The sequence below is a fragment of the Musa acuminata genome, chromosome BXJ3-8 (genome assembly GCF_036884655.1).
Source record: "Musa acuminata AAA Group cultivar baxijiao chromosome BXJ3-8, Cavendish_Baxijiao_AAA, whole genome shotgun sequence".
Lineage (NCBI taxonomy): Eukaryota > Viridiplantae > Streptophyta > Magnoliopsida > Zingiberales > Musaceae > Musa > Musa acuminata.
The window spans coordinates 27,866,261-27,892,859 of NC_088356.1; the positions used below are offsets into that span (position 1 = coordinate 27,866,261).

The window sequence follows — 26,599 nt, forward strand, 5'->3', positions numbered from 1 at the left end:
AAAACATTTTCCAAGAGCTCTTAAACTATTGACGACATCCGTGAAACGGGTGTACATGTCGCCTATAGTCTCGCTTGGTTGCATTCGAAAAAGCTCAAAATCATGCAATAAAATGTTAACTTTCGAGTCTTTGACTCTACTAGTTCCCTCGTGCTTGATTTCAAGTGTTCGCCAAATGTCAAAAGCCGTTTCGCACGTAGAAATCTGATTGAACTCATTTTTGTCCAAAGCACAAAATAAGGCATTCATAGCCTTTGTGTTTAAAGAAAAATACATCTTTTTCAAATCCGACCATTTGTTTATCGGTTTAGAGGGAAGTTGAAAATTGTTTTCAATAATATTCCATAAATCCAAATTCATAGAAATCAAGAAAACTCTCATTCGAGTTTTTCAGTAAGTGTAGTCCGTCCCATTGAACATGGGTGGACGTGTAATAGAATTGCCCTCTTGGTTTTCGGCGTATGCCATCTCTCTTGGGTTTTAATCCGTTAGAGAAATACCGGGCTTTGATACCAATTGTTAGGATCAAGAGCACTAAGAGCGGGGGGGGGGGGGGGGGGGGGGTGAATTAGTGCAGCGGAAATCTTTCAACGATAAAACACGTTCGAACGATAAAAACGATTTCGTTGTGAAAGCCGATTCTAAGATTACTTTAACTTAAGATCAAGCGAGATGACATTAAAATCAATCTTATGAAGGCAGTTTGCAGTTATGATGAAAACCATAATATAAGCACAAACTAAAATACGACGTTCGTACGAAGAAGCTGATTTACGTCTAAATGCTGATTCGTAAATCACTTGATTAGGCTAGATGCAGTTTAAGCAAGGACATAAAGGCAGTTCGCAGTTATGATTGAAATCAAGACGTAAACGCAAATTGAAATATGATGATCGTACGAAAAAATAGTTTTACATCTAAACACTGATTCGGAAAGTGCAATGCTTGAAACCGGATCGTATATGCGCAGAAAGCAGTAAGCTATAGAGGAGGTTTGTAGTAAAGATAATATGCTCAAAGTAAATGCAAACCGAGATTTAGAGTGGTTCGGTCAATCTTGACCTACTCCACTTTTGGCTTCCTCCACCGACGAGGTCACCGACGTCAACTAGAGGCCTTCCTTCAATAGGTGAAGGCCAACCACCCTTTTACAGTTTCACTCCTTTTGACGGGCTTAGGAGACAACCTTTACAGAATTTTCTTTCCTCTCTTTACAACTCAAAACTTGGAAGAACAGAGGGAGAAGAACTTTTGGCCTTTACAACAATTTTGAGCTCTAAGAATCATAGAAAAAGATCAAGATTTTGGTGTAAGTTCATGCTCTTTCAGTGCTGAATGGGTGGGGTATTTATAGGCCTCAACCCAGTTCAAATTTGGAGCTCAAAACTGTCAATTCCCGAAATTTCGGGATCAGGCGGTTGCACCTCCTGACTGGAGCGGTTGCACTGCCTGGCAGAGCTCGAAGACTGAGCCTCTGGGCGGTGCCACCTCTGTCAGGGGCGGTTGCACCTCCTATCAGAGCTCGAAGACCGAGATAGTAAATAGCATGTTTGCTTTTCTTTACGATGTTCAGTCTAGAAAGTTTTTGAAATAGAATACGAGATAGTAAATAGCAAGTTTAGAAGATGCAAGCTAGCAAGTTTTTCATATATGAAAGTTTGTAAAATTTTTGCATCTTTTGAGATGAGCAAGCTAGCAAGTTTTTCTTCCTTTTGCAATGTACAAGTTTTCAAATTTTGCATCTTGAGCTAGCAATTCTTTCTCCCCTTTGTCATTGTAAAAAAAAGGAAAGGATACAATAGTGCAAAATATTTCAATCATTACATGAGGCATACAAGCCATAAATACAAAGGAGTAAACATTAAGAAGTCAAGTGATATATCATGGTGTATTTGGATAAGTCAAATAGTGGAAAGAAATAATCATAGTAAATGATCTTGATTCATAACAAAAATTCTTAAGTTATAATTTTGAGAAATCAAGAGAAACCATGATTCATATCGATAATTCTCCTTTTTAGTAAATAGCAAAAAGAAATATAGGAAAATAAAATGGTAGAATATTTTGATTCATATATATGAAATCTCCTGATTTATGTAGCAAAGCTCCTCTTAAAAAAATGAGAACACGTAATAAGAGATCTTGATTTATAAAAGATTTCAAGTTTCAAATATCAAGAAATCAAGATGATGATTGGAATAAAATTTATTCAAATTTAAATCACCAAATCATCAAAATTCCTTTCAAGAGATTCAGAATAACATAAATAGATTTATCAATTTCTTATTGAAAAATCGATAAGATAAAGATTGAGAAATTTTCAAGAAAAATGCTTTCCTCGTTTTAGTTGTTTCAATTTAAGTGATTAGATTTCTTATAAGCATGCCCAAGTTTTTTTTTATGCCAAATCAAAACATACATTATCATTTAAAATGGAAAAATAAGATTTATCACAAAAATCATCATGATCAAAAGTGTAACACAGTTCCAAAACATAAGATTTCAAATCATCATTACTTTAAATTCTCATGCATAGTATAAAATCATCAAGCATGGTATCAAAACTTTTAGCATTTTCATTACATCTTATATCATTATGTATCATTAAATCATCAAACATGATTTTATTAAACATAAAGTATTTTTAATCAAAATCAAAATAAAAAAGCAATATGGAAAACATCAAGATACACATTATTACTTCTTAAACACATACATAGAATTAATCTTATTAGGTGTATAAGCATTAGATTTAAATCTAATATTTTGTTCCTTTATCATAAAACATACAATTATCATGATCAATTTTTTTAATTTTTTAAAATCACTATAATGAAAAGCATGATCCCCCCCTTTTTTTTTTGCATTTTGTATACTAATTTAAAAATAACTTATGAAATGCATCAATTAATTTCATAGTAAACTAAGAGGGTTTTGGTTACCTCATCGTCGAAAGTTATTAAGGCATAGTTCGCTACCTTATCTTTGTTGGTTTACTTCTCGTCTTCAGATAAGCTCGATTCATCCCAACCCGCCTTGAATACTTTATTCTTCTTTGGCAGCTTCTTCTTTTTAAGTTCATTTTTATTCTTTGATTCTTGTTTTAAAAACTTTTTAAGATTTTTGTGAGAAATTCAAGGTCATTATCATCATCACTTGAGTTATCACTCTAAGTGGTATTCTATTGTTTGAAGTATTAAATCATTCATGTTCTTTCGAACGTTATTCTCATGTTCATCAAGTTCATCATGTGCCTTGCATGTCATTTCATATATCATTAATGACCCGATAAGTTTTTCAAGTGGAAACTTATTTAAGTCTTTTGTTTCTTATATTGTAGTTACTTTAGGATCCCAATTTTTAGGAAGAGAATGTAAAATTTTATTGACAAGTTTAAGATTTTAAGAACTTTTACTAAGTGCTTTTAAACTATTGACAACATTTGTAAAACGGGTGTACATGTCAACAATAATTTCACTTGGCTTCAAAATCATACATCAAAAGATTAATCTTTGAATCTTTAACTCTACATGTGTCTTCGTATGTGATTTCAAGTGTATGTCGTATCTCATAAGTTGTTTCGCAAATAGAAACTCGATTGAATTCATTTTTATCCAAAGCACAAAATAAAACATTTATAGCTTTGGTGTTCAAAGTGAAAGTCTTCTTCTCCAAATCATTCCAGTCATTCATTGGAAGATAAGACTTTTGAAATCCTTTTTCAATAATATTCCATAAATCAAGATTCAACGAAAGCAAGAAAACTCTCATCCGAGTTTTCCAATAAGTGTAGTTCATCCCATTGAATATAGGAGGACGAATGATAGAGTGACTCTTGTGAAAGTCGAAAAGAGTCATTTCTCTTAAGTGTTAAATCAAATGAGAAAAACGTAGCTCTGATACCAACTGTTAGGATCAAGTCGGCACTAAAAGGGGGGGTGAAATTAGTGCGTACGTAAAAATCACGTTGAGCCAAAAATCTTCATACGATAAAAATTGTTTCGATAATGTTTAACTTTAAAAATGTTTGTAAGAGTATGCAGCTAAAGTAATGAGGAAGTAAAACAGTTGCAAAGTAAGTAAATGTCAACAATAGAAATGCAAATTGAGTTTATAGTGGTTCAGTCGTCGTGACCTATGTCCACTCCCTATTCCTCTTCCATCGAGGCCATGGGCATCCATTAATGGTCTTCCTTCAATAGACAAAGACCAACTACCCTTACAACTCTATTCTCCTTTTGATAGGCTTAGGATAGAACCTTTACAACCCCACTCACTCCTCTCTAAATAGAAATTACACTGACTAGAAGAGGAGAACTCTCATAAGATTATAATAGAATTTTTTCTTGTTTTTGTTCTCAATTCTTATGTTTGCTAAGCAAGGATGAGAGGGGTATTTATAGGCCCGAAATGTATATAAACTTGGAGCCTAAAAGTGTCTCATCTCTGGTTTTCGGGAAACTAGCGGTACCACCATTGGTATCACCGCTTGCAGCACTAATACTGAGTGGTACCACTACCTGACACAGTCTGGGAGACTGTGTTTGCGTGGTACCACCGCCCAGTCTAGCGGTACTACCGCTTGACACTAGGCGGTACCACCATCCAATCTAGTGGTACTTCCGCCTAACACAGTCTTGGAGATTGTGTCTCAGAGATTGAGTCACTAGCGGTGCCACCGTCTAACCTAACTTTTGGGTTATTGAATGGATCTTTCTCTTGGCCCAAAATAGCCCTAATTCGAGCCCAATTGGCCCCTAATTGAGTTGACTTAATTATATTCTAAACCAATCCAATTACGACCTTAACTAACTCGATCTAGATAAATTATTACAAAGCACGAATCATCTATTGTCCAGATGTCATTGGTTCTCTAGCGCTTCATCCGATCCTTCGACACATCGTCCTCTCCTTCAGCGTATTGTCCAATCGATATATTGACACCCGCAACTTTCGATCTCCTTAGCGCAATGTCTGATCCTTCAGCCCGATGCCCGATTTCATGGCACGAAGCCTTCTACCGACACGTCGACCGATCCTCCGACCCAACGTCCAATCTTTTGACATGTTCAACTCTGGCCCAACATCCAATTCCTCCTGCTTTAATCAATTTACCTTTCTAGATCAAAGCTAGTCTTACGTCACTCAAAACATAGATTAGATCATAACATTATCAATTGGTTTCATCATCAAAATATGAGATTCAACAATGAGAGGAATGTTATTGCTTAAACAAATTCCTAGCCAGAGTCATTCAGAATAAGAGAGAAAGAGTTATCTAGGAGAATCCGATTAGAGCGAGACTCGAGGAGAAACCATATGGGCCTAACAGTACCATGCTCGGTATACGATCTCTAGGGTATTAGATGGATGAAAGACTATAGATGCACGGTAACCGAGGATAAACAAGTCCAATAGATTATATTCCCTTATATTATTTGGGTATTGCGGCGTAGTGGCCTAGTACATCCGTAGTCGATGAGTTGAGTGAATTATTATGAAGATAATAATTCACTGAGCTAGAAAGAGTTCCGACAAGTATGGCTCACGACCAGTTCAATATTAGGTCTAGAGGGTCACACACCTATAGTAGACATTGCGACAATCGACATTCGAAAAAAAAAATAAGATCATAATATCTATAACATTTATATTCAATGTCAAACCCCAACGAAATAATATAATCATGATCGAGGTTGCCACGTTTTTTATACTCAGGCTGAAGAAGAACAAACGAGCACACCCAAAAACTTGAGATCAAATAGTTGGGCCCAATGAGTATAGTTAATGGAATTAAAAATTAATAAAAATGTGTTGAGAAATATTTAGTTGTGTTTGAGATATATCAGAAGAAAAAATCTTGAATATAAGCAGACGCAAGTGGCAAAGGATAAGTCGTCTTACAAATAGATGAAATAGAATTGATACTTGTTCATCATAGTTGATGGATTGGTGAGAGAGAGAGAGAGAGAGAGATGGGACTCAACTTTGAGCATTGTGTGAGTTTGATATCATGAAAAAGAAGGAAGATAAAGGTGAAACTTTGTATTAGCTGTATGCATTACAACCCAATTTATAGAATAAAAAATAATTAGATTAATCTCATAAACACTAATCAAGGGATGTCAAATCCTTTTTATATGGTAAGATATAGAGAAAATCTAATCTTCTCATGATAGTCGTGATCAAGAAAAATATGAGATTAAAAAGAAAAAAACGAGATATTCTAATATGGTAGCTTTTACAATTCAACCATCTCTCTTCCCTTGTGCATACTATACTGCCTCAGAGCTCCCATGTGCCATATCCACCGACACAGTATCTTGTTGAACAAAGTGCATAAAGGAGTTCTGATGACGAGACAGTGTAAAATTGCAACCTATGACTTGATTCCCTCCTGAAACTGGGGATGGTAGTGAGAGGTACTGTGAGAAACCAATACAATCTAGTAGTTTGCATCAGTAATCAATAATACAGGTATGTCAAGTAACAAAGGGGTATGTGATAAGATAAATCTTGAAGTACGTAACCATCAGCTTTTGTACTGTTTCCTTCAGTACACTTGGACAAAACAATTAATATGTCCAGATACGTTATGGATTCTGCAGTGTCTCACCCTCAATTAGCCACTCGAGAGGACTTGTCTTCCATTCTAATTGGCTTCTTCTATTCTAATTGGCATCGTCGGCGACCTCTTTTGGACCATCATCCTACATCACCTGTATCAATCGAAACATGTCGTACTTACGGCTGAATTATCAACACCGCACCAAGGAACAATTGTCGATGCAGCCACAGTGAGGGACCACCGACAAGAGGAGCAGTAGGTTGATTAGAATCTTGTCTTCACCACCGAGTATGAAACAGCAGCTGCTAACTGTTGCTTGTTGCTATCTGAATACTTTTCTCAGTTCCACAGCCAGAATACAAGTTGCAAAGCTCTTTAATTCTAGACAATGGTATCCAAATCTTTCGCCAAATCGCGTGAGCGAGCATATAATTTGATAGCTTAACCTCGGGGACAAGTGGAATTTTCTTCTCCACCCTCGAGGCTCATGGACTGTACTTGGTACACCTGCGGTGGAAGCACCATGGTGCAACTACGGTGGATTCAATGTATGCCAGCTCCTGCAGCAAGTGGGCGTTCGTCCCATTGTTTCTCCTGTCAATCCTGTTACACAGCATGGCCAAACACAGAATTACGCAGAGTATGGTCACATTCACACCTATAACTTCAATGGCCACTGGAATCTCTTACCCCTGTTCATTCTTGTCTGCTTCCTCTACATTTCTTGGGTGTCGATACCAACCTACCGTTTGCACATCACAAAGAGAAAAGGACCGGATTGCAGTGTCCCTGTGTTTTTGGTTAATATACTTTTTTTCAGCTTACTAGTAACACAAGAAACACACGATGTCTACATCTCATCCAGCTTCAACAGCTGTTCTCTTCTTCCTTTAAAAGCTCATCATCTCTTCCCTCCCCTGTGAAGAGGAAAGTTGAGTACATGTCTATCCGAAAGTTGGTAATGGCATTAGAAGCTGTTGTATTCTCTCAGGGACTGTTCGGTTACGCTTGCAAGGAGAGCTGCACCACTCCTGGCGGAGGGGCATGTGGCTATGACCTTGGAGATGTTAGCATGGAGGCGAAGAGTTCGATGCTTGATGGGGATATGGATCGAACTCGGTACCCATCTTGTTCCGACTTGGTGCAAGACTTGGAGGGCTGGCACGCGAACTATTCGACAGCGGAAGGTCAGGAGGAAGCGCCGGCCGAGGGCAAGGCCACCGAGGTGGTCAGCCGGAGGAAGCGGCCACGCACCAAGGGCATCAAGAACAAGGAGGAGGTGGAGAGCCAGAGGATGGTCCACATCGCTGTGGAGCGCAACCGACGTAAGCAAATGAACGAATACCTCGCCGTGCTCCGATCTCTGATGCCTCCCTCCTATGTCCCAAGGGTAATAATGCGCACTCTGCTTCCTCCTCTCATACCTTACGCTCGCTCCATCTTCATCGGTCTCTAAAACTCCGCAGCAAGCCACGTGAGGTAACACTGTAATATATATAATGTACCAAAACACTACAGGGTGATCAAGCATCGATCGTTGGGGGCGCAATCAATTACGTTAAGGAACTTGAGCAACTCCTGCAATCGATTCAAGTGCAGAAGCAACTCGAGCAGCGAGCAGACACTGATGGGTTCGCTTCTCCTTTCGCCGACTTCTTCAACACCCCACAGTACTCGTCCTGCTCCTTTAATGGGGGTACTATCAGCAGGAACCAGAATGGTGTCGCCAACGTCGACAAGGACTACAGCGGTAACGAAGTTATGGTGGTGAAACGGTCAGCCATGGCGGACATTGAGGTGACGATCGTAGAGAGCCATGTCAACCTCAAGGTGCTCTCGAGGCGGCACCCCAAGCAGCTGTCGAAGCTGTTGACATGGCTGCAGAATCTGCGGCTCACGCCACTGCACCTGAATGTAACCACTGCCAATGAGAGGGTTCTCTACTCCTTCAGTCTCAAGGTACATAAGCCTCTAATTTACTCTCTCTCTCTCTCTCTCTCGCTGAGCCGCAATCTTAACGTTCATGTGCTGGTATATACTGTTGTTTAGGCAACCTAATGGACTGTGTTCTCTTCAGTTCTCATGAACACTATACTGCACATTTGGTTGGCAGGTGGAGGATGACTGCTCATATGCTTCAGTGACTCAGATTGCAGCTGCTGTATGTGAAATGATAGGGAGGATTCGAGAAGAGAACATTGGACTGTCTTAATCCCTTCCACATGTAATTATATTCCATTGGCCTATCATTTATATATGAATTTCCATAAAGATGTATAATTTCATGCCTTCTCTTTTCTCTTTGTAGAATAATCTTATTTTAGTCTGAGTTTGTAGCGCATGTAACTTTTAATCTAAGGTGAAAATAAAATTTGTAGGCTATGATAATATCACATCCTTCGTGAGCCAAATTTGTAGATTTTAAATATCTTTCTTAGAGTTATAGAGTTTCTTATTTCTGTCTTCTGTTTATAAGAGTCTTGAAGGAACAGGTTGTGATGTAGGAAGCCTGGCATTGTAATTTTGCCATTTTTTAATTGTCTTAAGCTCACACACACACACACAAAAAACAACTTATAATTATTCTTTTTCCTCCTCTTCTTCCTTTCAGATATGCTCTTTTCTCATTTAGAGAAGAAAAGATTGTGCTGTTTTAAGGCTGCTATCTCTTTGTTCTAACAAAAAGACAACTTGGTCATCTAAAATCCAGAGCAATTTCATGACTGATCCATCTTTGCTCAAATAATGCTACGCTGTTTGGGCAAAAAGGCTTCAATTCAGACTCCCGTGTTGCAGATGGATACAGTGATTGATTCTGATCGCTGACTTGCAATGCTACTGTTGATCGCTCGAGGCTACTGTTCCTTTTTCCCTCCCTGGAGACTCACTCGCTCCGGAGAGAGTTGTACGAGTCAGATGAAGTTTCGGATGAAGAAAGAAGAGTTAATAGGAGCGAGTGAGTTGCTGTGTTTAATTTACTCTTTTTCTCTTTGGTGCCTCTGCTTGCCATTAAACATAAAAAGAGAGATGATTACCGAGTTAACAATATCAAATATGTTAGTATAATTCTTACATAGCTCCCACATAACCTATAGAGTTTCCGAACACATTATTAAGGCGTTGATTGATGATGTACACATCAGATCTGCTAATGCAACAGATCCTGTTTCAAGGATGTGATCGCCGCTTGTGTCCGTCCATTCTGCCATGCAAAAATAATAACAACAATAACGAGGAACGCCCCAACTAAGTCTCCGTACATGAAGAATACACGAGTCCACAATCAACTTAGGCTACACTAATAAGTCTTCCTGACCACCACGTACAGATATATATATATATATATAGACATATATAGACATATGTAATATGGACATGTATACATCTAGAGTGCATCCAATCAGTAGGATTGGTGGACAGACCTGAGGTGTGAATAGCACTCATCGCTACTTCTGAAGGAACTTATGCATACCCAGCAGATGTGCCTTCCGCACCTGCACTCCACATGGTTGCAACCTTCAGTCTTCTCGATGGTAAGCCCACAGCTAGGGCAGTTGTTCACGTTTTCCTTCCCCCTACACCATTCTGCCAGCGAGAGGTCCGGGTCTTCCTTGTACTCCATGTACCTCTCACAAGATACAAAGGGATGGTACTCGAGATGGCACTTCCTGCATGTCTCTGCTAAGCAAGCCCCGCAGATGAAAGGCCCAACCTCCTCTTCCAGGGGCGCAACACGGTATAAGTTGGGGCAGTCAGGTGTCGGACAAAACCGATAGGTCCCATCGCTGGATGCCACGAATGCACTCAACGAAGCTCTGAAGAGCTCTTCCAGCTTCTCGAATGATAACAGAGATCTGAGATCTATGAGCAGGATTAGCTTCTGGCACCCCACCTTAGTGCAACAAAGGGGGAAACCATCACGTGATCTTATGGTCGATTCAAGTTGATTTTCCAAGCAAGCTCGACAAAATGTATGCCCACAAGCTTCGAGTTTGTAAGGATCCTCCAGCTCGCATAAGCATATGGGGCAACAGGATTCTGGTGGCCTCTCAATTACCCTATTTTGATTGATGGATAGCGCCACCTCAGAGATCAGGTCTTCGACCCTTTGCTTTAGTTCTTTGTCTCCTCGAACGTAGAGGGTATGGCGTCGAGTACTGAGAGTTACCTCGGCTCCAGGCACATTTTCCTTGAGCCCCTGAAGATCTGACCCAAACCTCTGCACCACCTCTTTCATCAGGTTTGGTGGGAGGCTGCGCCCTTGGAGGGGGATCTCAAGTAGCTTGTTCTCATGGAGAGTTAGCAGTGAATGGACCAAATTCTTCTCAGCCGCAGATACTTCCTTTGGGGGACCAAACACTCTGATGTTCAAGTTCTGCCGGTCATACAGAACGTAAGTTCCAGTCTCTCGCTCCACAGTTTTTAAACATGCAACACCATCCCGGGAAAAGAGAAGCTGCAGCACTGCTGGGGTGAGGCTTGAATGAGTTATCGTTTTGCCTTGTGTCAACTGCTCCAGAGGTCTCCTCAAATCTACAATATTTTTAGGGGAATTTGCAGATATCTTTACTCTATAAGAACCATTATCATTTTGCTCTAGGTTGTAGGACACACCTGCAGCATGACACAACCAGCTGAAAGCTTATATATTGCAACTGAACTTTGAAGCTAACTGGATAATACAAGTAACACTAAGCAGTTACAACAAGAGATACAAGTCCATTCCTGAGAGGTTATTATATCCAAACATTAATTTCCAAAAGGTTTTCTTTATCCACAGAAGGAAGAACTCTCAAGAAGATGAAACTTGCCCAGAATGAGAATCCAAAGCAGGAAAAAATTTGAAAACTTATTACTTCACAAAAACAAAAGCTAACCAAGAAATGACAAGTTAAAAACACCAAATTACTAAGGAAATATTTTTAACTTGTGGAACCAGTGATTAAGTAAAGGAGTTCTATTAGCAAGCCATCATGAAGTAATATGGCATGTAGAAATTTAGTGCTATTACACAATGAAGTCTAGAATAATTTGTTATCATTTTGGTAAAGAGAATTGATGTACTGAGACAAGTTAAACAGGACAAAACTACCACGCACTATAAGCTTGAAATGCCATGTTGAAAGAAAAATAAAATCTATATCTCTTCTGAGGCTGGAAGTTGATAAATAAGCCACTTATGCAGCACAAATTAATAGTTCAAAGGATCCCCAAGAGGCTATTGGAAGCCGAATTTAAAAATTAATAGCTAAGGTCAAGTGCTAGTTCTTGACAAAAATAATATACACATATATACTCATCCTCTTTCCATCATCCAGGTATTTCAACACTGCTGATTACCCACTTTCAGTTTTCTTCCCATTTGCTGAAAATTTTCACCACATGAACCAAATCTAACAGTGCACCAACACTGTTGCAAATTAGAATATGCAGGTGCCCTCCACTGCTTCTTTTCTCTTTCCATCCCTAAGACTTGTCGTTTCGATCTTTCAGAAAATGGCCATCCAGGGATCTATCATCCAAAGATGCATTCACAAGGAAAAGAACTTGAAGACTTCTTTATGTCCCTTTTACCAATTTGTCATTTACCTTGGCCAACATCATCGTCAACAATAATAGAACTAAACTACCAATGGTTTATAATGCATGGCAAGTTCTTCAAACAGGCATCAAACAGTGATGCTCGACCCTTTCAAAGACATTAAACATATCCTGATTTACTTTACAGTAGCCAAATTATTCTCTTGCATAAGACAATCTTCCAATCATATATTTCTCTGGCCTTCCTTCTCTTTAATGCAAAGCTTTGGGTCCAGAAATTCATATCTGATTGACACACAACATTATCAACTAGACCAAATCCTAACGTCAAGACAATTATGAATTATGTGAATGTGAGTGAAGTATGACTTTTCAGTAATATTTTTCAGATCTCAACGGAGTCCAGGTGAATGTCATCCATTAGCACGTACATGTTAGTTGAGATACTCCATGAAAACAACCAGAAAAGTTCATTCTGAACTGTGCCAAACATTATGACCTTCTGGTTTTTTTGCAGCAATCTCAAAACCACCATGTTCTACATCCTAAGAAGCACATTTCAAATAAATTATTCCCATGTTAGCTGGGGGTCTACTCTATTAAAAAGATAACCTACATCAGCAACACAAATTTAAGAAGACCAGAAAAAATATAGTACTTTTCCACCCTCAATGGCATGGTAAAATTGGTTCCAGTCCAGAACTCAAACTAGAAAGCAGCACTCTGAGCAATCCTTTGATTCTAGAAGGCCGCAATAAATATTATAACATGGCAATCATCTCAATAACTTTTGCCACCTATGTACCAAAATCTAGAACTACTACAAATATCTAGAGGTTCTACAGACTCAACTGTCAACAAGAGCAGATCGCATCAGAACTGCTGACTAATCACGGTCTGATACATCATGAGCTAACAGTCCATTCCTACATAGACATCAAAAGTAGGTGCAATAAGGGAGTGAATAAGTGTTTAAAATAATGGATCTGATGATGTTTTTGTCCTCTGATGGCTTATAAGCATTATGGACTATAAAAGACTTCCTAGAATGATTTACTCACTATGGAAATTATAATACATGCCAACCACTTCAAAGATAAAGCATTAATCACAAGAAAATTCTTAAGAGAAATAGTTGGTGTCTAACTCAAAAGCACAGGAAGAATACAATCTTCTAGGCCAACTAATTTATTGATCAACATCAAGTCAAGTACTTCTGGTGCACTTGGGAATTGGGAACGCATTTGAAATATGCATTGATCGCCCATTACACATTTTAAATGTGAATTGATGTTTGATAATTTTTTTTCAAATTGCATTTGGCCTAGATGTTACATTGCAAATGCTCAAATGCTAATGTTACTTTATTTGGCCTGGATGCTGTATTTCAAATGCTTAGATACCAATGCCACCTTAGGGCATTTCAGCATTTTGTCAGATATTAGTGAAAATTTTCAAAATTTTCTAAGTACCCTGTGACATTATCTAAAATCATTTCCTCTCCCCTTTTCTCAATTTTTGCCATCGTTAATATGATATTTTATTTATTTATTTTTAAAGGATATTTTATATTAACTGGACCATACGAAATTTTTGTAAAATGACATACATTCATTTATTTATTTTATTTATTTACATAATTTAAATAAAAAATATGTATTCACATTTGAATACATATTAAAAATATTAGAAAGGTAAATTTGTCATATAATATTCAATGAGTTTTTGAAATATAATTTTACTAAACAATACTAACGTCAATGCACATTTAAAATGTAATTTCGTATATTATTTACCAAGCACTCAAAGCATTGCACAACTGCACATTCATTCAAATCTCTTTCTCCAAATCCATATTAAAAATACAAATGTGTTTCCAAACACACCCTTCCTCAATTTGCTTTATTGTATTTATTTACAATTACATGCATCATTCAGCAATAGGATTTCAAGCTTCATTTTAATTTAATCATTTATCATTTGTTCCTTGCTCGTATGTGATATAGCTTCCAAATCTAAGTGAATCAGTTAGCAATTTGTTATAATCTTGATAACCAATACTGTCATTGTTCATGTATATAATTTCTTTTTCAAAAAACCAACTACCCAACTAAAAAGTGCTACACAAGTTTTCATCTATAAACTTTTTTCAATTATTAAGTGGATAAGTACAAAGTTGTACATCTATTGCAGATAACTCGAACATAAATAGAGCTAGTTGCTCAAAACCCAATATGAATTGATGAATGTTATCATATTAAGCAATCTATTTAGCAAGCTTCATCTCCAAGACATTATGAATTTAGATACTCTTCCATTTTCCACTATGTTCACTTCCAGAATCTAATTATCAAAACTTTGAAAAATCTTTGAGATTGATAACCACAAAAATAGTTATTTAGAAGAGCATATTGAAATCACTTCAATAGACGATAATATGAGAAAAAATCATTTATGATGGTATGGACATGTACGTAGGAGATCTCCATATATGATAATCAGAAGAGATGAAATAATTAATGCTAGTAGTATGAGGAGAGGTAGAGGAAGACCTAAAAGGACCTTAATAGAAATTATAAATAATAATTTAAGTACTCTGAACCTAACCAAACATATAACTTTTTACATATCTCAATAGCACCAAAAAATCCATGTAACTGATCCCAAATAGTTGAGATTTACGATTTTGTTATTTTTGTTGTAGAAGAATACATTGAAAAATATTATTTTCTTCCTCCTAAGTCAAAACATGTAGATGGAATAAGAAACATTGATATACAAGAGTAAATTATCAAACAGAAGTACATACATACCCCTTTGGCATCTGAAACTTTCTAGTAGTGAATCCAGTTGTTTCCTGATAGCACAATAGACACGTGAAGGAAAAGACAAAGAGCTATTAAATACTTGTTGGCATTGTATCTTCTGCCACGTCTCAAAACCAGGCAATACTTTCCCTTGGATGTGATTTAAAGCCTTTTCAGCCTCCAGATGCAGACTTCCATCAAATGTAATCATAGCTTTCATGGTGAAATCCTTTGGTTCAGGTTTGAATACTTCGACCCTGAAATTATTGTCAGAAAAATGCTTGTGAGTCATAAAAGGAGAAATTTCTTTAATAAGTGCTTCTGCACATGTAGCAATTGGTGGGTCAGCAACTGCCATTCCTCGTGCAAGGTGAATGCCAAGGATTCTCCTCTTTGTCAAACCTAGAAGAGCATCACGGAGTTCTTCTTCCGATATGTCTCTGGGAACTCCTGTTAAAAATACACAATTCTGGCGTTTTTGGCTGACCTGAATGTTAATATACCTTCCTCCAATTGTCAAAGCAAAACAGTCCCTAACAATATATTCAGCCTCTCCATCTGCACACGTGACAAGTGCAATTCCCCTGCAAGGCCTCCTTGGCCAAGAGACTTTGACTCTTACTGCAGAAAATGGTGTCACCTTCGGTTCAACTGCTTTGATGGGCAGTGCTCTAATCATGGACCCACAAAACTCCACCTCGTTCAGCTTGGTGACAGCATTTTCAGCAATTTCAGGACTAAGGAACGTTATCCTTCCCCATTTATTCACATATGATCCCTCTTGTCCAGTCCCTCCATATTTTTGAAAATTAGCTATTCCACACGCATACTTCTCAACCATCACCAGAAGTTCCTTGTCATTTAGAGAAGATGAGTTTGGATGCAAAATTTCCACAGTCAAATATCGTTTTTCAAGCTCCAGATGCTTAATTTCAGCACCAGAGCCAAAGAGAGCCAAAGAAGAGGAAATACCAGGTCGGCCTGGAAATAAACGTTTCTCAATACACTCATTTCTCAAGCATTTTTTTTCATACTCCAGGGCATCCTTAACAATACTAGCCACCTGCTCTATATCTTTTTCTGAAGCATATACATGAACCTCACTTTTACTAAAGTCAATATCTATACTGATTCGGTTATCTGAGCAAACATTTTGAGTGTGCAAAATTAACCTCTGTAAGTTTTGGTTTGACTTTCCACAAAATCTTTTAAGCAAATTATTGCCAACTCCAGATATCACATCCATCAGCATCTTCCGACTTTCCAACTGATACAAATCAAATAGAGGAGGCTGAATCATGCACAAGTCATCAAAGTCAACAGCAGTTACACAAACCAAATAGTCAGTCAATGATGACAAAATCTCCCCAAACACCACCCAATCTGGCCTTTTCCCGTAGACTAACAATGAGCTTGATGGATGAAGTTGTATGCGTTGACCAGTTAAAGCCACTTCATAACCAAGTTGATTGCGTCCAGAGAACATTGCAACATTCTCTACAAGAGATGAAAGTATGACCTTCTTCAATAATTTATCATAACAACTTGGTTCATCTGGGTTCCATAACCAGTAACTAGGAACAATAATGTTGAGCTCATGCTGGAGACAGCTTTCCAACTCTGATACAGCTTCCTGACATCTCCTCAGTGACTTTGCATTGATGCTATTCCGCCAACACCAATTCCTATTTACAGGCTCACCCTCCCATTTCTTGTAAACAGAGAGAAGAGTGAAAAGGTCTCCATCATGATGGCAAAATGGAACCCTAAGACAGTCAGCTCTATATTTATCCTCTTCGCTACCAACTCTACAAAATATACTGCTAGCATTCGGCATTATAGTGGCAAGGATGATACCCTCCTTCCTCAAACCATGATCAAAACAACCAAGAATTATTTTCCCTAGCCGTGGCTCAATACCCAATTTCACTAAATACCAACCAGTCTCAGTAAGTTCATATGCATCAGTTTTGTGTGTAACAGCACCCAAATGGATTAGATTCTGAATTGCTACTTCAGTAGCCTTTGGACATGGAGCATCAACAAACTCGAAGTCTTGAACGTTCTTAATACCTAAAGCAAGGATTCTCAACACAGCAATTCCAAGGTGCACTTTACGAATTTCAGGTTCCTGATGCATTTTCATTGCCTGAAAATCAGATTCTGAGTAAAGCCTGAAACACTTACCCGATTCTGTTCGACCTGCTCGGCCAGCTCGTTGGTTAGCAGAACTTTGGCTGATCCTACTAACCTTAAGCACATTCATACCAGAGCTAGGTTCAAACCTGCTTTCTTTGACCATGCCAGAATCAACAACATACTTAACACCTCTGATAGTAAGTGATGTCTCAGCTATGTTAGTGCAGAAAATAATTTTTCTCTTGCCAGGGTAATTTTGAAAAACATGTCTTTGTTCAACAAAAGAAAGCTTTCCATGCATTGGCAGCACAATGGCAGTGGGATCAGTGAAGTTTTCACAAGCCCATTCTACTTCCATCTGAGAAGTCAAAAATGCTAGGATACCACCATCTCCCTCTGTCTTATGAATCATGTTCACCATCTTTAAGACATCAGAGGCATATGAAGCACACTTTCCAGAGAAGTCCTTCACAACGGCAGATATATCAGGAATATATTTGATTTCAACAGGAAAGTTTCTTCCCTTGACATATAAGGTGCTGCAACTGTAAAAATAGCCTGAGAGTCTGCTTGCGTCAACTGTGGCAGACATTATTATAAGCCGTAAATCTATATTCTCAAGCAGCTTCCTCTTAATCAATGCCAAAAGCAGATCAGTGTTCAAGCTTCTTTCATGTGCCTCATCTATAATAATGCATGAAATATGGGGCAAACCTGTACCTTTCATAAAATGCTGCAAGAGACAGTGATCTGTCATAAATATCAGGCCCAAGCCAAATTCCTGAAAGGATGAATAGGTAGGATAGGAGTGCACAAAATTGTTGGAATAGCACCCATTGGCTTCCTCTCCAACCCTTTGTGCCAAAGAGTTCACCGCAATTTTACGAGGTTGAGTGCACACAACAGCTCCATCAGCACCTAGTCCTGAATCAGCAAGAAACTGGACCAGTTGAGTACTTTTCCCTGAACCAGTCTCTCCAATCAAGACCATGACCTATGAGAACCAAAGAATAAAATTATAAAAATATTTTTCAGTCCTTAACTAGTTTTGGCCAAAAAAAAAAGGGAAGTCCATGATTCTACTTGAAGTAATCATGAAAGTAGATCTGAAAATGCTATTTATTCAAAAATAAACTATACAAAGTCGAATTTGAATAGGTATTGATATACCAATAACTAGATGAACTGCAAAGTAGCTAAGCCAAAATTTACAAGAAAAGCAACATTGTAGCAGTCAAACTATTGAAACTTCCATGAGTGGCAATATTTGTTAAGAATAAGAACACTCTTATCATGCCAACTGCCAAACCCAGCAGCTCAACAAGACATTTTATATACAGCTATGTACCACGAAACTTGAGAACTAGTAATAAGTACCCCAAGAACTAGTATTAATTATCCCGAATGAAGAACTGGATATGGTTGTCTTTATGAATGTTTGTTGGGTTGGACTTATGATGTTGCAGATGTTAGAATTAATGATAAGAGCAGAACCACCAAACTAGTTAAAGAACTTAAAATTTTAGCCGACCCCAAATAGTTGGGACTTATGGCTTTATTGTTGTTGTTGTTGTACATTCTGGAAAAGTCATATGTTGGCAAACCATATGTAAGAACATGCCATATAAATTTTGTTGATAAGAAAGCCATATATCTTAAGTTATAACAAGTCGAACATGGAAAATAATGGAAGCATCTAACATCAGATGGTATTGTCATGTTCTATCTCTACCTTTCTATCAGTAACAACATCCACCCAGTTCACAATAATAATGATGTCATAAGGCTACAGCCACCAATATATAGAAAAATGTAACAATGATGTTATCATGTTATTGCAATTACATAAGTATGATAAAACCCTAGGGTTTTATCATAAAAGAAATGGGAGAAAAGGGAATGATCACTTTGAGGGGATCGGCCTCCTAAGGTTTGTCAAAAGACCGAATAATATTTCATTGATTGATGAAAAGAAACAGATACATCCCTATTTATAGAGTTCCACCCAGAGTCCACCAGGACTTGGACTCTTAATAATAAATAAATATTAAATATACTCCTATCAGACTCTAAGTACGGTCTCCACTTCTTGATAGTGTAAGCAATAGGTCGGTCTTTCAGTGTATTAGTCATTACAATCTTCTGGAGAACCCTCTCTATCCGATAGCTAGTGGTAGTTGTGACCTTACTTCTGCGTCTTCCTTTTAGATCATCTACTTTCCATTAATAAAAAATTTCATGATTTGTTTAGAAAAATTTCAAGAAACATCACCCAGGGTTGATAGTCATAAAATTCCAAGCATCACTTCGAAGTCTTCCAAGGGTAGTAAAAATAAGTCCACAAGCAACTCTTGGCCCTGTATAATCAATTTTATCTTCGAACATTTGCTATTACAAGTTAAAATTCATTCATCAGTGACCTTTACTTCGAATTTGTCACAGCCTTCAATGTGGTAGGCCAATCGGTCAACAACCTTACTGTCCATAAAATTGTTAGTACTACTAGTATCAATCAAAACTGTAACATGCTGATGTTCCAAAGTTCCTTCAACTTTTATAGTTTGCGGGTTAGAGTAGCTTGCTAATGCATGCACTGTATGTATGATAGGTCCAACATCTCCACCAGAATCCATACCTTCATGATCGGAGTCTACATTGTTAGCTTCTGGTTCCTCCCCAATTGGTTCAATCATTAAAAATTATCCTTGTTTACATCGGTGCTCCCTACTTCACTTTTCATCACAATGCCAGAACAAATCTTTCATTGATCTTTCCTTGAGTTCTTCTCAGGTTAGTCTTCGGGTGTTAGGGTTTCGGTTGGGAATAAATGGTATAGGTGGCTTGCTAATCATCTGTTTGTTGTCACTTCTGTTTCGACGATTTTTCCTACTGATTTTTTCCTCATGCAAACGTGCAAATAAGATTGCAGCTATCATAGTGCGAGGTTGGCAAGCTTTGACTTCACACCGGATATCTAAATTAAGTCCTTCAATAAATGTTCCCACTAGTTATCATTCGGACCAATCTCTGACTTGATTTGACAATCGTTCAAATCTGCTCTGATATTCTAGCACTGTAGAAATCTGATAAATTTTAGCAAGCTGCCCATTAACATTCTCATATTCATATGGTCTAAAGCGAATAAGAAGCCATCTCTTGAATGACTCCCACGAGGAGACCCCGTGGCAAGTTTCGTACCAATCATATCATTGGATTGCATCTCCATCTAGTTGGATTGAAGTTGTTTCCACCTTGGATTCTTCTGGAGTTCTATGAAAACGAAAAAAATTTTCTGCCCTAGAAATCCAACTGGTCGGATCTCCATTTTCGCATCTTGGAAATTCCACCTTCATGCGGGGGTAGCTTACATCCTGTTCTTGGTTCCTTTTTCCGGTGTCTTCAGGTCGATTCAACATAAGACTTGAACTTTCATCTTGTTGAAGCTTGCTAAAGCTCTCTAGTAGGCTCTTTTTGAAATCATTAAGTGTTTCTTGCATCCAGTTCTCAATTCTGGTTTCCAAAGCTTCTAGTTGAGCTTTCACTGAATTATTGATAGCCATTGTATAGGACTGTAGATCTGTAATCCCCAATTGTTGTTTCTGTTGTCTAGTCAAGGGCATCAACACTGCCCTATTTGGTGCAGTTGTTGTGAAGCTTATGTTGAGGGCGTGAGGAATCACGACGCTACCGAGGAAGCGGACGCCGAGAGTAGCTTGAGGGCTCGCTGCAGTCGTCATGAGGAGGATGCTGCTGCTGAGGCTGGGAGGCAGCGATGGTGGCACAGTTGGGAGCAACGTTGAGGGTGTAAGGGATCATTACGAGGCTACTGAGGAAGCGGATGCTGAGAGCAGCGTGAGGGCTCGTTGCGGTCGCTGCGTGCGCGGCTAGAGGCAAAAGCGTCGTCACAAGCGGTTGTGGCCCAAGGGGAGGCAGCGAGGGTCATGATTGGGAGGCGAGCGATAGTGGTCGCTGGCCGGGAAGCAGCGACGACGACCCTTTCTCGTCGAGCAGGATGTTAAGTTACCCGCCCACGAGGAGGGATGGTCAAGCAGTTATGGCTGCGACCCAAGGGGAGGCAGCGAGGGTCGCGATTGGGAGGCGGGCGACAGTGGTCGCTGGCCGGGAAGCGGCGACGATGGTGGTTGCTGGCCGGGAAGTAACGACGGTGGCCCTTTCTCGCCGAGCAGGATGGTGAGTTGCCCGCCCACGAGGTATGGTTGAGCGGCTGCAACCCAAGAGGTAACGAGGGTCGTGGCTGGGAGGCGAGCGATGGTGGACTCTAGCCGGGAAGCAACAGCGGCGACGGTCGCTAGCCGGGAAGCAGCGACGACGACCCTTTCTCGTCAAGCAGGATGGGGCGCACTGCCCTCACGCTGCTCTCGGTTGGGAGGCGCGCTGTTGGCAGCGCCATCTCAGGCGAAGGCGCGATTGAGGCGGCTGTAGAGATGTCGAGGACCACGGTTGGAAAACAGAGGCTGGGAAATAAAGGCCGTTGAGGACCGCGGCTGCTTCTTTTTTTTTTTTATGATGGCTGCGGCAAAGTGTTGTGAGAAATTACAGCGAGAATGCCGAGGATCGTTGCTCTGATACCAAATGATAAGACCCTAGAGTTTTATCATAGAAGAAAGGGGAGAAAAGGAGATGATCACTTCAAAGGGATCAGCCTCCTTGATCACTTTGAGGGGATCGGCCTCCTAGGGTTTGTCAAAAGACTGAATAGTATTTCATTGATTGATGAAGAAAAACAGATATATCCCTATTTATAGAGTTCCACCCAGAGTTCACCAGGACATGGACTCTTAATAATAAATAAATATTAAATAAACTCCTATCCGACTTTTACTGAACTAACATTATTCATAAGCTCATAAAATAAAAGGATCCTAACAAAGTCATGATGATGACAATGGCGAGTGAGAGCAAGAAACCAATTGACAAACTGAAGTTCAAGAGCAAAGTCATGACACAGAGTAAGGCAATAATGTAAAATGTACAAGCAAGATTAACAAAGGCTCATACGATCAAACTTTTTGGCTACTCAAGGAGAAACCCTGCTATCTGCAACAATCGTTAAAAGGTCTTTGGTTCATGTTGAACATTTCATTTGACAAATGATTGTGACCTTCAAGCATAAGATAAAATAAAAAATGATCCTCTCCTTTTTGGACCGTCCTATATAACAAGTTGCCATAAAGCCCTAATTAATTACTCAATGCCAAGTAGAAATATGAGCCAATTAGACAGAATTTACTTACAAGACCCGCTCAAAAAATAAAATGACTTCAAACAGCATAATAGATTCTCATATGATTTATACATATTAGTAAAGTATATGAGAATGCTTAGTGAAAGAAAGATCATGATTCATGTGATTCACATAAACAAAACAAAAGCTATAAATTAAGCCACAGAGATATATCATCAGGTAGAAATTTCATAATTATTCCCTTCCCTTGACCAGAAATATGAACCAATTAGACAGACGTTACTTACAGGACCCGCTCAAAAAATTAAAATGACTTCAAACAGCTTAATAGATTCTCATATGATTTATACATATTAGTAAAGTATATCAGAATGCTTAGTGAAAGAAAGATCATGATTCATGTGATTCACATAAACAAAACAAAAGCTATAAATTAAGCCATAGAGATAGATCATCAGGTAGAAATTTCATAATTATTCCCTTCCCTTGACCAGAAATATGAACCAATTAGACAGACGTTACTTACAGGACCCACTCAAAAAATACAATGACTTCAAACAGCATACTAGATTATCAAATGATTTCTACTTAGTAGTAAAGTTTATCACAATGTTTCGTGAAACAAAGATCATGATTCACAGAAACCAAGAAAAATCTATAGATTAAGCCACAGAGATAGATCACAGAACTATTACTTTCCCTTCACCAGAAATTTGTGTTACATTAACCAGAACCCAACCCACCCACCGCCCCCCCCCCCCAACAAAAAACAAAAAAATTATCAACACAGAAAGAGTGGATACAGGTTAATAAGATTCTGTCAAACTCCACTAGGTTACAACTAATAGAACAAAACATAATGAAAATGATAACCTGATTGGAGAAAATGCGTGAAAGAATTTTCCTCCTGCATGAATAGATTGGTAAACCCTCCTCGAGCCTCCTGCATTCCCTCTGCATCAATTGGCAAATCTGGTTCCAATCCAATTTGTCTCCGAGCTTAAAAATTTTGGCATTCACATCTGCATCCACCCCTCCTTCTTCCTCCTCAGCAAAAGCCTTTTCTTGTCGTTCACCAAGTCGAGCGAGAAGGCATTCCATGGCAGCATGGAACTCGGACAACCGGCCCTTCAGCTGTTTCCTTTCTGCCTCCAGCCTCGTCCTCTTATCCCTCAGCTCAGTGAACTTCACCAGCCGATTATGGCGACTTAGCAGCACCGACACATTCTTGATCTCATCCGAGACCTCATCGATTCTCCGCTCACAAAGTCTCACACCTTGATACTCGAGAAGCCCCTGAATGTGGCCACAAAAGAGGGTCTTAAGGCGGCCCTTCTCCTCAGCGTCATTATAGGGCGGGGCATCGGGGGCCGGCTCGATGACGGGGGTGAGGGGGTGGGCTCCGTCAAGACGGCGGCCCCAGAAGAAGAGGGAGGCGTCGACGGCATCGGCGTGGAGATCGTAAAAGAGCCGCCCAGCGACGCGACCGGAGTTGATGGCGAACTGGGCCGGGGGGAATGGGCAGGAGGCGACGAGGTCGTCCACGTCGGCGAAGGCGACGGCCCTGCGCACGGCGGGGGTCGAGCAGAGCAGGAGGACGGCGAAGGCCGGGCGCTGACACCGGGGCAACGGCCGCCGCTCCCGCCAGGGCGGAGGCCCCTCCACGCGGTGATCAGGGAACACGAGCCTCCTCATCTGGCGCCCGGCAACGTCGACGATGACCCGAGAAACCCTAAGAGCGAGAGTTGGTGTGTCAGTAGGCGCGCGAGCGCGAGCGAGAGCGAGAGCGAGAGAGAGAGAGAGAGAAATGGATGCGGGAGCGGAGGAGGCTGGCTTTAGGATTCGGTGGTGCCTCGATTGAGACTCCGTTCCCTGGTTAGTTCGATCAAAAGAGATTCGGATACCCTGTTGGCTTCGCTACAAACAAATGTTTTAACAATCTCCATATTGACCGTGCACTCTGATCTTGAGGTAATCTCAACCCTCCGTGATTCAAGCCACAGGATCTCGGAGTTTTGCGGAGCCTGGACCGAATCCCGGGCGGGAATAGAAAACGTTGAACCGGACCGGTTGGCCGCTTGGTGGTCATATTTTTCACAAAAAGCCCTGAGAGTTTCATATTTATAACTGAGACGCTTCATTTTTAATTGCCATTTCAGCAGTTAACAGCAGTTACTCTAATGAGTTGAATGAGAAGGCATTTCTGCTATTGAATAAAAAAGAAGAAAAAAGTTCAAAATTTGGGAGTGGAATTAATTCCTCTTTTGATAGGAACTTCAAATCGAGCAGTTTCGAGGGATTGTAAGATCGAAGGATGCATCTCTCGTAATCCATGATTTGCAAACCTTATGACACTGATTATGTACCAAACTATTTATTATGTATACTGCCAATATATGTAAACTTACTTATATAATGTACCAATAAATCCGTTTTTATTCATAACCCAAGAAGAAAAATGTCGTGTAATTATTTATATATACATGAGGTTTTTGCCGACACAATGCCTAGGTTAATTAATGTACATAACCTCATTAAGTAACGTACATAAAAACTTATTAGATGTATCATTACCTATTATATAATTAATTATATGCACCTGCCTCCTACTAATATAAATAATCTTGAGAATGTCAATTAATTATTTCGAAAGAATTTTGTGTCTGGATATTTACAAAACCAAAATTGTTTTGTAATTTTGTGAATCAGACTCTTGCCAAATATGGTGCTTAACATCATCTCACTACTAATGTACAAATAAAGATAATGCACTATATATGGACAAATTACTTATTATATTTAAATCTTATACAAACTAATGTATCTACTTTCCTACGATAAATTAGCTACCCAACAAATACATGTCTGATAAATTAGCTACCATAAAAACCAAACTTATTTGTGTTATCATCTGCAATATATATATATATATATATATATATATATATATATATATATATATATATATATCATTTAACTTAGCTGGTAAAATTTTTGACTACCTGTTTTCATCACTTATCTTCGAAAAAAAGAAAACATAATTGTCTAAAAGGTTACAGTTAAAGTATTGGGCATCACCCAAGGGGGGGCTATTTGTAATTTGATGCATTCTTTTCACAAGGTGAACAGTGCCCCCCTTTACACCATTTTGACTGGTGGAGGTACATTTTTGGAGCCAAGTAGCAGAAAGAAGAGGTGGGTTTGATGAAGCAATAGATTGTGCAGTGTGGAGTTAAACCTATGCTGCTCACCCATCTCTGATTTGTTTGGTGTCCGAGCTCGAGTGTCGCCACAGTTCATATAAACTTTGAGATCCCATGTGGGAGAATAAACTACGGTTCGCAAAGGCACAGCCTCCTTCGGACCGGAGACGAGTCGGGAAGTGCTGCTATTAGTGCCTTCATAAGTTCAAGCTAATAACATCAGAAGAGACTAATTACCATTCCCCGACTATAAAATCCCTCCACAAATACATCATCAGATCAAAATGATTACATCATCATCAAATCAAAATTATATGATATGTATCAAAATTAATAATATTTTGCATAACTGTATGAATTTAGAGAGTCTCATCCAAAAACTCACTTCTTCTAAGCTTTATGAATACTCTGTCTTCGGTTACTCCCAAGTGATGCACTTGAACATCTGCTACAAGTTAGAATGTGTCAAACTAATATTTTTCATGTCCATCTCTTGAGATGGCCATGCCATTAGAGCTATGCTTTCTAGTCGTGTAGATAATCAAATTTTAATGGCAGGTTGTGTCATACCCATAATAATGACACGTAATAATCTAATTACTTTGCCTTCTATGACTATGGACATTTACTCAAATGAGTATATATATATATATATATATATATATATATACATAAAATAGAGAAATCTTTCGGAAGAAGTGGTCAAGGAAACACAAATATTTATCACTTTGTTTCACCTATTTGCTTCTCTATTTCAAAACTAAACTTCTTGCATTGACTATCAGAGCATTTTTCTTCTTTGACAATGCTCAAATGTTGGAACTTCAACCAATGGCAATGTCGAAGAAGAAATCTAATCTAAAAAGGAAGACATTGATTGAAGCCACAAACTAACCGTGTTAGTGATTACGAATTTTTTTTCATATGTAGTAGTGAACAAAATTTTTGGAAGATATTGATTATAACAGATCTAGAAAAGATCAATAGATACCACAAAACATTACCATCAAGTATTCAATAGATTTTGTAATGTACTGGTGAGTGGGCTGTTTGTAGTGAAACTCATAACAAAAATATCAAAAATAATGTGCTTTTGTATACCCAAAAAAAGACATTTGTTTTCCCAAACCAAAAG

At 38.9% G+C, this 26,599-nt stretch overlaps 2 protein-coding genes across 4 annotated transcripts; one reads left to right on the forward strand and one right to left on the reverse strand.

The window, feature by feature from the left end:
* Nucleotides 1-7,435: 7,435 nt before the first annotated feature.
* Nucleotides 7,436-9,317, forward strand: LOC135584091 (transcription factor bHLH94-like). Of its 3 annotated transcripts, none has more exons than XM_065163371.1 (4): nucleotides 7,436-7,958; nucleotides 8,087-8,527; nucleotides 8,682-8,792; nucleotides 9,180-9,317. In XM_065163371.1, the coding sequence occupies exons 1-3, from the start codon at nucleotides 7,509-7,511 to the stop codon at nucleotides 8,778-8,780; spliced, it is 990 nt and encodes a 329-aa protein (XP_065019443.1). In that variant the 5' UTR covers nucleotides 7,436-7,508; the 3' UTR covers nucleotides 8,781-8,792; nucleotides 9,180-9,317. The 3 variants fall into 3 exon arrangements, with proteins under 3 accessions (XP_065019443.1, XP_065019444.1, XP_065019442.1); XM_065163372.1 differs by lacking the exon at nucleotides 9,180-9,317 and having other exon boundaries at nucleotides 8,087-8,199; nucleotides 8,278-8,527; nucleotides 8,682-8,905; XM_065163370.1 differs by lacking the exon at nucleotides 9,180-9,317 and having other exon boundaries at nucleotides 7,437-7,958; nucleotides 8,682-8,905.
* A 479-nt stretch (nucleotides 9,318-9,796) lies between these two features.
* LOC135584081 (ATP-dependent RNA helicase DEAH11, chloroplastic-like) lies at nucleotides 9,797-24,101 on the reverse strand. Its single transcript, XM_065163369.1, has 3 exons — nucleotides 23,135-24,101; nucleotides 14,923-18,049; nucleotides 9,797-11,182 (listed from the first exon to the last, which is right to left on the reverse strand). The coding sequence occupies exons 1-3, from the start codon at nucleotides 23,954-23,956 to the stop codon at nucleotides 9,969-9,971; spliced, it is 5,163 nt and encodes a 1,720-aa protein (XP_065019441.1). The 5' UTR covers nucleotides 23,957-24,101; the 3' UTR covers nucleotides 9,797-9,968.
* Between the last annotated feature and the right edge of the window lie 2,498 nt (nucleotides 24,102-26,599).